The sequence below is a fragment of the Limulus polyphemus genome, unplaced genomic scaffold (assembly GCF_000517525.1).
Source record: "Limulus polyphemus unplaced genomic scaffold, Limulus_polyphemus-2.1.2 Scaffold9493, whole genome shotgun sequence".
Lineage (NCBI taxonomy): Eukaryota > Metazoa > Arthropoda > Merostomata > Xiphosura > Limulidae > Limulus > Limulus polyphemus.
Window position 1 is genome coordinate 5322 of NW_013675103.1, and position 12481 is coordinate 17802.

General features: G+C 31.4%; 1 protein-coding gene across 1 annotated transcript in view; it reads left to right on the forward strand.

The window, feature by feature from the left end:
• Window positions 1–607: 607 nt before the first annotated feature.
• Window positions 608–12481, forward strand: part of LOC106475947 (DNA topoisomerase 3-beta-1-like) — a gene marked incomplete at its 3' end in the record, with an annotated part of 16364 nt that continues 4490 nt past the window's right edge. The window contains exons 1-4 of the mRNA XM_013936622.2: window positions 608–1403; window positions 4088–4165; window positions 5812–5934; window positions 7144–7311. Of these exons, the coding sequence (XP_013792076.2) occupies window positions 1170–1403; window positions 4088–4165; window positions 5812–5934; window positions 7144–7311 (603 nt within the window). The remainder of the gene's footprint in view (window positions 1404–4087; window positions 4166–5811; window positions 5935–7143; window positions 7312–12481) is intronic.

The window sequence follows — 12481 nt, forward strand, 5'->3', positions numbered from 1 at the left end:
AACGTGACGGGAGAATAATATAACGCGTGTGTAGATAGTGAGTAAGTGAACTGCAGTCAGAAGTATTGTTGACGTTCGTTGATATAGCGTTGTTTTAACGTGATTGTTGAAAATAAGTGTATCGTAAAGTTGTATTCGGAAAGAATAAACCAGTTTTATTAAGTAAGGACTTGTGTCGCTAAAGTTTCGTCGGAACGAAGTTACGGAAAGTTAATTAACAAACGGAGACGTAACATTATTATTATTTTCCATGATAAATATAGCAACTGCCTAGGTCAATGACTTGTATTTATTTTTATTTTTTCAGATGCGTCTGCTTCAGAAACTTTTTTCTTTCAGGTTATGCGCTCTTATTTTTTAATATTTTTTATAAATTTACGAATTTAACACAAATATTAGTTATAATGAAAAAGTGTATACTTTTTCAAGAATAGTAATTAATGTGTCATAGAGATTAAATTAAGGTGCTTTAAAAGTATAATAAAAAGTAGAAATATTTAATCAGTACAATACCATAAAAAAAACAATAGGGTGGTAAATCGCGGGAACAGAGCTGCCATCTAGTGTATTTAGGGACTTCAACTTTACATAAAAGTGTTGATGAGTATCTGGAGATTAGGCCTAAATTTAGTGGTTAGTTTTCTGTTGGCATTTACGAGTAGATGTGCTGTTATTTATCATTTAAAATTCGTAATTAATAAGCGAACAACTTTGCGCTGAACTAGTAGAGATAACAAACCTCAAAGTTCGAATGAGTAACCATGAAAATCACACAACTTAAAGACTGTAATTTGTAGCTCCGAGTTTGAGGAAGTTGTTATCCAAATTACAATATCTTTCCACTCTCGCCGAGCCCATGTAAAAGGCGTAACATAACGAGACAGAGGGAAAAGTCGATTGTGGTGACATCTTAAAAGAAGTATTAGAACTTGCCTATCATTAGTATTATAATACTGGTATTCGTATAACCGCTGTATTACATTTTTTCTAGTAAGTACTACTGCCGAAATATTCGAGTCAAGAGATGTGAATTATTAATATTATAAAGAATAAATTTTATCTCGTAAAGTAGTCAGAAAGGATAGCTCGGAGTCGGAGTGTTCTATTTCACTTTCAGTAGTTTTTAAAACGTATTTCATTCGATACCTTAACTTAAGGCTGAAGTAAAGATGAAGACTGCCTTAATGGTTGCAGAGAAACCTTCTCTGGCTCAGTCACTAGCCAATATACTGTCAAATGGTAAAATGAAAACCCGCAAGGGTATAAACGGTGTTTGTTCAGTTCATGAATATGAGGATTTTTTCCAGTCAGAGAGGATAAAATTCAAAATGACCTCAGTTTGTGGACATGTGATGTCCATGGATTTCATTGGAAAATATAACAACTGGGACAGGGTAGACCCGGTAAGATTTTAATTGAATTCATTATTTAAAATTTTAGCTTAACAATAATTCAATGTATGATACTACCTTATAAATTTATAGTGTACTAGTTATAAAAAAATACAACCTATACTAATACTAGATTGAAATTTTATAAGAAAGGTTTTTATATGGTGCATCATAAAAATTAAAATTATATCCAAATACTATATTGTAATGTATATAGCAAGCTTTGCCTACAGTAACCAACTGGTATTAATTAAGCTTGTATGACTTAACCCAGTTTTATTATTTTTATATCATCAGCAAACAATTGAGTATAGGTTTCGTATGTTAATGAAGATAGTTGCTCATACATTTATATTTTATCATTACCATCACTTACTAAAACATTATATATTAACCTTTGTTGTAATGTGTTCTTTCATTGATTGTTGGGAAGGTTCTCTTGGATTATATAGTAAAAAAATAATGCCAAGTACAGAACACATAATGATAAAAAATTATTTTCTTTTTTATAGCCGAATTACCTTATATGCATAATTTTAAATACATTAACTTTTCAACGTGAACTCTAATTAAATGTAGGCCAAACTTCAAATACAACATTTCAATATAAACTGTGATACTTAATTAGCTTGGTTAGGTAAATATCACGTAACTCGCCAAGTAACTGAGTAGTAGAGTAGATGCAGTAGCTCTTACTACTAACACTGAATAACTTCTGACACTGACCTAACTGACTGGCACTGAACTGATTTCTTATTCATTGATTACATATTTTATCCTTTTTCTAGATATTACATGAATCTTCTCAATTTTTAGCTTTCATGAACTTCCTAGATATTGCATCATCATCATAATTAGCAACTTCCACTAACAAACAATTAAATTAAAACAATGAAAATATAGCTTAACTTTGAGGAGGCATACCTACCCCGTAGTCTAAGAAATTGTATGAATTTTTTCTGTAATAATTTCACTGATTCTTTGCAAGAAATGTGTTGGACAATTTCTCAAAAATATCAGCACATTTCGTTTATAATAATAATATAAAATATTTATTACACCCTAAAATTAAATACAGAATGTTTATTTCACCATTTTGTATATCATTGAGGTATCATATGATTATAATTATTTCTCAAGCTACAGTTAATCAACTTTCAGATTTAATTGATTTATTATTCGTATCAAATGATTAATTAATTATTGTATTATTATATACGTCATCAGTGCCACTGTTGAAAGGTTTGGCAAAAGTTTTGAACAGAGTTCACAGAATTGTGCACAAAATTCAGAGATTTTATTACATCATGGACTAACTAACATTGTTGGAGCTTAGAAGATGATACAAACTGAAGTAAATTGTGAAGAAAATACACCACTCGTTTGTAGTTGTGTAAGTGGTAACCTTACTAGGGAAAGGAAAAAAATATATCAACATTTAGAAGTGGGGGGATGAATAGGATAAAGATTTCATTTTGTGTGTGTTATATTCTGAACACAATAGGACCAATAAACATGAGTTTAACATTTGAAAAGGGCAGGCTAGAGTTTAGGCAGTTTTTTATATATATTTCTAACATGGTAGGGGGGGGGGATTGGCTTATGGAATGACTTTATGTTGGTAGCAGTGCATGCCAGCATTTTACAAGAGTTTAAAAGAGCAGTCAGTAATTTCCTGACAGTAAAGGAGGTGTTTGTTTTCAAGGGTGGGTGGGTGTGTAGAGACAGCTTTGCTGTCCATGTTTAATTCATTTAAGCTATAAATAGAGATTCAAACTTTTAGCCATTTTCTCTATAGAATTAGGGGAGGCTTAATTCAGGTGTTCACAATCGTCTATGGACACATTAAAAGGTGGATTGTTAAAGGCTGTAATATGATTACTAGGAATAAAAGAGGGCCAGGTATGGCCTAGTGATTAATATACTTGTATTGAGAGTCATAGGGTTCATTGTTCTCAGCCCATTGACATCAAAATGTGCTTTACACTTTGGAACCATAAATATTTTATAATAGTGAGGGTCATATTGCATTAAAAGAAGGAGCTGTATATGAATTGAAGTAATTATTATTTTTTATGTGAATGATGAATGATCTCAATGGATTGAATTGTTTTTTTCTTATTTTGATTTTTTATGAACTTATTTCTTTTCAGGTTTTGAATGATACATTCTAATTTACTAATAATAATAGTAATGCACAAAAGAGGGTGGATAATATCCATTTTGTTTCACATAATGAAAGTGTATCTCAAAAAGGCACTTTGGAAAGTAATTTATAATTAGAATTCAGTTATGACCATGACTGATATAAAAGCTTTGAAAGAAAAGTCTAACAAAAATAAAATGATCTTGTATTAATTTCTTGAAACTTACATTATGTGTCTTCAAGTGACTTAAGTTACAGTGTAGAATGTTAAATAGACTCTTTTGGAGCTGTTATTTACCTGCATGTCGTATATCTACATACAAGATTGATATCATCTTAGCAGTTAGTTTTGTGCATATTGTTTATTATTGTACTTCTACAGCTTTTATGCACCAGATTAATTATTTTTTTTTAAATGTGTGAATACTTCTATATTTTTATAGCCATCTAAAAATGGCATCTTTTTTGGAAATACATTCACAAAATCTATCAACAAAATATTGATTTCAAGCTTACTACATTAATTTTATTAATTGTTATTCTGTCACAGGCAGAGCTTTTTAGTGCAACCACAGAGAAGAAAGAAGCCAATCCTAAATTATCAATTCCAAAACTTCTTGAAGTTGAGGTAAGGAATTTTCTTACATTCAGTTCTTGTTTGTCAAAATTTCCAAACTTTAAAGAGAGGGTGAAATGTTGAATATTTGAGTATTCTTAAGAATACCAACTACATAAAGCTGCACTGACTGCTATGACAGTGTCCTGAACCTGGAAACATCAGAAATTTGGAAAATAATAAGAGGGGATTAAAAAGTTAGGAAAATTGCCCCACCCCCATATCAGAGCCTGCAAGAGCATGCAGATGATGCTGCTTAGCTATGTCAATTATTGGTATGTTTTAACACAGTTTGGGTAAGTTGCTCTGTTATTATATTAGGTGAACATTGTCAAATTCATTACATTTTAGATCAAATATTCTTTCTATAAATACAAAATGCAGCATTCTACTGTCTACAAAGCTCTGATAGGAAATTTCAAACAAAATAAAGAAATTATCTTGCAATGATTTTATTAAACAGTTAGAGTAGAGGAAATAATACATAAGATATAAAGTTTTACCACAAACAATTTTGATATTCATTTAGGAGGTTCTAGAGATTATGAAAACTGTAAAATGAAGTATTTTTATTCTTAGCATCAAAATTACTTTTCATTCAGACTGACTCAGTAAATAATTTATAAATGCACAGACAAGTTTTTAATAAAACTTCATTATTATAAAGCTGACTCTTTTGTGAACAACAGGCTTGTAAAGTTAACTAAAAGCTTGTCAAATTTCATGAAGAAACTTAGTACATAAAGAGCTATAGGATGTATAATTTATTGGTCACAAGGTAGTTCTAAGATTAGTCGAATCAACCAGTTTCATAGTGAAAATGTTAAATGTGCTCAAAATTACGATAACCCAAAAACATTGACGTTGCATTTAGTGAAATTAAAATACATAAACATTCTTATTGGCCAAGTCATCAAATTACTCCAGCCACATAGAGGAGATTGAATTAATCAATAAAAGAGAGAATGAGGAATTAATTTTAAAGAAGAACAAAAACCTATGTAAGAAGAGACATCCAATATGCAACAGGAAATCCAGGAGCTTTTATAAAATAAACCTTACTTTTACAGGGTTGAAGAAAGAAGTACTCAGCTTGTTCAGTCTTTTTACTTGTGGCTTTCTCATGTCTTCTTTGTTTTGTTTTTTAAACCTGACTCATTAGGAATCTATTAATGAAGTAACCTTGTAATATAATTTTGTGTTTCCTTCAGTTTCAAATTGCACCTTTTCCAAGATTATGTTTGCTTTGATGTATCACAATGAGTAAATAATCATTAACTTCTGGCCACAGCAAGCTACCTACATAGATCAAAACTATAAATTAGTCCTGGAAAGCATTATTTTTCTTAGATAATTCTACACTCAATCAATGAAAATGTGTCATTATTTTTTACCAAATTTTGTGTTTATTATTATGTAAGTTAAGTTGAAGTTTAATATTTATTTTACGTTCCTCATGTACACCAAAAGTTTGTTCATTTAGCTATTAAACGGTTTTGATGAATAATCTCGTAGATAAATTTGATTTTATATATTATTTTAGTGTACAAAGTACAGAACTTGGATATACATATACTGTTTTTTTAAAATTAGTACAAGAATTACTTGTGAAAATTGAAATTTATTCCATTTTTTGAGGAATTTAATTTACTTTATAGGCTAGAGGATGTGACTACTTAATCCTATGGTTGGATTGTGACAAGGAAGGGGAAAATATTTGTTTTGAGGTTATTAACGCAGTCAAAAATGTTATGAAGCCGACGATGCGTCGAAATGAGCAGGTGAGTTAATGTGACTTGTTTTGCTGTGATAAATTAAGGTCATATCGTGACCTCTATGCATTTACATATTGTAAAAGTCAACGGACAGAACACGGAAGACAAAAGTACACTTTTTTACAACTTATGTGATTTTATGATTAATTTGTGGTCATGATTATTGCATTCAAAATTATCTGTCTCCCATCACACCCTCATGTATTTTAATGCTTAAAAGCACTTTTTGACCGTCATTAATGAGGCATCATTCAGTTTTTGTATCTAATAGAAAAAAAACAATCTTTGTTTCAAAACAGAAATTAACATCACAGTAAACAAAGCTACAATGTAATAAAGTAATATTTGTTACTAATATATACAAATGATTGTTTTAAACAATATACACATAAGACAGAAATATAAAAATAAGTCGTAACAATTGTGTTACCTTAACTTGAAAGCAGTTTGTCAGCACTATTTGATTGATGGTATGTGTATAATAGTACATTAGTGATGTCAGAAAAACACATAGGTTCAAGAAGTCTTGATACGTAGTGATAAAAAAAAACCTATCACCTGAGCACTTTTGAAAGGTTGACCTTTCTTCTTTGGGGGCAAATTCTATAATAGTACATCGGAGTTTACAATCAAGTTCACACAAAATATGCATCAGAGACCATTGAAAGCAACATGGGGGGGGGGGGGGGTTGTTATTTTATTTCAATAATATATAGGTATTATGAGTGTGGATTATCACAAGGGGCTTTGAACAATGGGAATCGTTCCTAACAGGGCTTATCATTTTCATGAAATATAGAAAACCAGAACATCATATTTATTTTTTAAATTCTGAAGATATAGTTTATACTTTAAATACATTTGGATCCATTTTGACCATCAATAGCACTTGTGAATATATTTAAATTGTGACTGTATAGAAAGATCGTTTACTGTATTTTGTGTAGGCTGAAGGAAATAATTTTCAAACTTCAGTCATAATAATCAGTTTCTAGAAACTTACAATGCATACTTTTGCTGGTTTTTAAGTAGATGCTCACTCCAGTATTTTGTTTTAATGAGACTAGAACTGACACATTTTATTTTTTGGTTTCTAAAGCCGGTGTTTCTATTTCAGTTCTTTCTCTTCTGTTGTTAACTCCTCTTTTTTTTCATGTAAGCATGAATTTATTATCCTTGAGACTTAATCATTATTTTAATCTTGTTTTTAACCAGACGATATTTCGTGCTCACTTCAGTGCCATAACCGAACGAGACATTAAAGCAGCAATGAACAGTTTAGGAGAACCAAACGAAAATGAAGCTCGATCAGTTGATGCAAGACAGGAATTGGATTTGAGAATAGGTTGTGCCTTCACACGTTTTCAGACCAAATTTTTTCAGGTTAGTTACGTTCATTACCATTGTTGTATGGTATATTTAATTTTTTTCAGGCTAGTTAGGTTCACTAGAAATGTTATCTGATATATGTAAATCTTTTTTTAATTAATTTTTTCAGTTTCAACTTTTCACAGTCTTTAGATTGTATGAAAATAATTGGTGTTCAAGTTTCTTTTGAGGGCCCATTTTTTTGTCATTCCATGTGCCCTAAAGTTTACCATCAGTGTTTCTTCAAAATTACTGCAACACTACTACAACAGTTTCATTCATCAGACATATACTGACCAGTTTTTGAAGATTTCTTAACATCAAGTTTCCTAAGGTTTGCACACTACAACAGTAGAAATTTTTTCTATTGTTTTCATTATAGTGTCTATGTTAGCTCAGAATCTGTTTGTGTAATCAAATTTTTTTAAAGTACTTTACCTTCTCCTGGTAGGATCATACATTATGTGTACTACTTAGTTACTCATTCTTGGTTGAATGGTGAAGAGATCCGTGTAAACTAAAGAATGGTTACTTGGTTTAAAAACATGTTCTTCAGTGTCAGAGATAAATAAGGTAGAAATCTTTCGTGTCTGACTTCAAACTGATTAACTTATTATTCTAATAATGGTGAATATTTCACTGAATTGCAATGTTAGAATGTAATACCACAGTTAAGCCACTCAAGGAGAGAATGGTTTTGGCTAACCTGTATTTAAAATGTGATGTATCACATCCAATATATCTTTAGGTGTGATGTATCACATCCAATATATCTTTAGGTGTGATGTATCACATCCAATACATCTTTAGGTGTGATGTATCACATCCAATCTGCCTTTAGGTGCGATGTATCACATTCAATCCTCCTTTAGGTGTGATGTATCACATCCAATATATCTTTAGGTGTGATGTATCACATCCAATATATCTTTAGGTGTGATGTATCACATCCAATACATCTTTAGGTGTGATGTATCACATCCAATCCTCCTTTAGGTGTGATGTATCACATCCAATCCTCCTTTAGGTGCGATGTATCACATTCAATCCTCCTTTAGGTGCGATGTATCACATTCAATCCTCCTTTAGGTGTGATATATCAGATCCAATATATCTTTAGGTGTGATATATCAGATCCAATATATCTTTAGGTGTGATGTATCAGATCCAATATATATCTTTAGGTGTGATGTATCAGATCCAATATATATCTTTAGGTGTGATGTATCAGATCCAATACTTCTTTAGATGTGATGTATCAGATCCAATATATCTTTAGGTGTGATGTATCAGATCCAATACTTCTTTAGGTGTGATGTATCACATCCAATATATCTTTAGGTGTGGTGTATCAGATCCAGTATATCTTTAGATGTGATGTATCAGATCCAGTATATCTTTTGGTGTGATATATCAGATCCAGTATATCTTTTGGTGTGATATATCAGATCCAGTATATCTTTTGGTGTGATATATCAGATCCAGTATATCTTTTGGTGTGATATATCAGATCCAGTATATCTTTTGGTGTGATATATCAGATCCAGTATATCTTTTGGTGTGATATATCAGATCCAGTATATCTTTTGGTGTGATATATCAGATCCAGTATATCTTTTGGTGTGATATATCAGATCCAGTATATCTTTTGGTGTGATATATCAGATCCAGTATATCTTTTGGTGTGATATATCAGATCCAGTATATCTTTGGGTGTGATGTATCAGATCCAGTATATCTTTGGGTTTGATGTATCAGATCCAGTATATCTTTGGGTGTGATGTATCAGATCCAATATATCTTTAGATGTGATGTCTCACATTCAGTCTTCCTCAAGGTGCAATGTATCACATTCAGTCCTCCTGTAGGTGCGACGTATCACATCCAATCCTCCTGTAGGTGCAGTGTATCACATCCAATTCTCCTGTAGGTGCGATGTATCACATTCAGTCCTCTTGCGGGTGCGATGTATCACATTCAGTCCTCCTGCGGGTGCGATGTATCACATTCAGTCCTCCTGCAGGTGCGATGTATCACATTCAGTCCTCCTCTAAGTGCGATGTATCACATTCAGTCCTCCTCTAAGTGTGATGTATCACATCCAATGCTCCTGTAGGTGCGATGTATCACATTCTGTCCTCTTGCAGGTGCGATGTATCACATTCAGTCCTCTTGCAGGTGCGATGTATCACATTCAGTCCTCCTGCAGGTGCGATGTATCACATTCAATCCTCCTGTAGGTGCGATGTATCACATTCAGTCCTCCTCTAAGTATGATGTATCACATCCAATGCTCCTGTAGGTGCAATGTATCACATTCAGTCCTCCTCTAGGTGCGATGTATCGTATTCAATCTGTCATTTAATTTGACAGTGCATTCATATTATTGTTGGTGTTAAAGTGTGTTCTAGTTGTTCATGTAAAGTTAGATATATATAGATTCCAAGCTTCTGTAAAACTGATGATTCTTGGTATCATGATATTCATTGTAGATCAATTGTCTCAACCAAATTTATTTCTTCCAGCAAAATTAGCCATACATTTTTAATTTTCTATATTTTTGCAATGATCTGGAGCATCCAGTGATTACTGTTTTTGCTTCAGCTTTCTAGACCATGTAGTTTGTAAATGGATGTATAATGTCAAGACAGATTTCATCTCTTACTGAATACATGTCCACTGTCTGCTACATTTCTTATATTCTATGCCACTTTTAAGGCTTTCCATCCTGGAATTTTCTGACCACTTCTTATGCCATGGCTTGGTGGTTAGGGCACTCAACTTGCAATCTGCGGGTCACGGATTTGAATCCTCTTCATCGAACATGTTCAACATTTCAGCCATAAGGTGACAGTCAATCCCACTAATTGTTTGTAAAAGAATAGCCCAAGAGTTGACAGTGAGCCGCCATCCCTTTAGTCTATCACTGCTAAATTAGGGATGGCTAGTGCAGATAGGTTTCTAGTAGTTTTGTTCAAAATTCAAAACAAAACAAACCATCTCTTATGCTTAGTTTTCTCTTTTCATTTATTTATCAACCAAGGAATTGTAGCTAATTTAAAGACTCTTCTGACATAATAAAGTGTACTGACTGAATTTGTAGAATATAATTATTGTTATCGGGTTCTTTGCCTGAGTGGTGGAATTTAGAATTTCCTAGACAGCTCATGTACATCACCTTTACTTTTTCCCATTAGGCCTAACAGTTGCCATTGAAAAAATGTAATTAATTATCCCATTATGGATTTGATATGAATTTTTGTCTGGAGCAAGTCACTTCTGAGAGATATTTAAAAGTTTGCATATTGTTCAAGACAATGCTGTGATTCCAAAACTTGTAAAGCAAGGAAACATGTTTGGTCCAATAAGTCTGATTTTATTATTTTAAATTGCATTGTAATAGTTGTTTTACTTTAATACTTTTATGTTCTTAATTCATTTTTTATCAAATTACTATTTAGTAATTATACTGTAAAGAAATTTGTTTCCTTGACATTTTCCATTGTTTAATCTCTGCAATTTTTGAATTAATGTCCAAACTACTATTGTATTATATCGTTTATACCTTGATATTGATTAAACTGTGCTTACATTTTCTTGTTTTATTTCTCTAATTTGGTCTATGTGAATGTGATTCCTTATGTTAAGAAAAAGTATAATTATTTTATGATTCTAAACTAAATATGTTACGATTATACTTGATAAGCAGTAGGTGAGTGTAGCTTCACAGTGATTTCAGGAAATAAATAATGTCGTCTTACTAGACCTGTGGTACAGCTGTGGATTTTGAAGCTGGTAAACCAGGTTTGAATCCGTACGGTTTCACAAAATTATTTACTATATTCTAAGCCATTGTTACATTATAAGAATGATATTCGATCCCTTATCATGATTGGTGGATGGTCAGTAGCTCAAAGTTAGGGACAGCTGAAGATAGCCTTAGTAGTTTTGCCATAAATACAAAATAGAAATATAGGTTATTTTGTTTTACTAAAATAGTTTTGTTGCAGTATTAGACAAAACGCTTGTTTTATAAGATGGAAAGTAAACTCTATGTATTTGTAAAAACAGATACGTAGATGCCAAATACAGGATCTAATGGAAGTTCTGTTAATATAGATTTTAATTGAGCTGCAGCTACATTTCTTGATTTTGGATGATTAAAGACCATATTTTTTAACTTTTTTGTCTGATTGACAAGGATGTGTCTGATGAAAAATAATAGACTCGTGTAATTATGGAACGAATGAAACTTATTTGTAAGTATGTATTTTTCAAAATTAATTTCAGAATAAAAAAACACCTTTACTTTGAAGTGACAATAAATATAAAGTCTTATCATACATTTTTGACAGTTATTTTAAAATGTCTGTGATTAGGTTGAATCTGTTATGGAAATGAGCAGTTCATATTCATAGCTACTAATGATGAATCTCAGTAGAGAAGCTAAAATATTAAATTCAAACTTTTTGAGTGGGTCTGTAAGAACTATTGAAATAATTTATTTTTGTGGCTTTCCTCTGCCGATCTTGTGTTGTAGGAAAAAAAACAGTTAAAAGAAAAGAGTAGCAAAATGAGAAAGAACTCTGTTATAACTGTAATAAAGTGTATGATTTGTTTTGTAAGGTTCTTAAACTTGTATTTCAATTTCTGGCTTTACATATTAAAATATTTAGAAACGTGAATCATCTTTTTTTTTTTTAGGTGTGCACTGTAAGAGACATAACATTTTTATAAGGATGCAATAATTCCCATTAGATAAATCTTAAGGAAATTGGAATTTGGAAGTTGATGAACTGATATAATTTTAGAAAAGAAGAGCTCTTGAGTCTATCGTTTATCTGTTTTAAACAGCTTGTATATGGCTGTTATTATCTGTTACTTAACTTTATCGTACTAGAAATTATATATACTTGACATTTGTTCCATTGGTAATACAAACTTTTGACTGTCAGTGATTTTGACTAAATACCGAAATCTCTTAAAAAAATTACAAAAAAATTAAATCTTTTTGCAAACTTTGAGAGAATTTACCTTGATATCAAACAAAAGTGATTGTAATTTTACATTTTAGTCTAATCATTGTTTTTTTTTGTTTAGTTGTGATATGATAGTGTATCCTCATCTAAAGTAAAAAAAAAAAAAAAGAAGTTCCACTCAATAACTTGTCTATAAAATACCACAA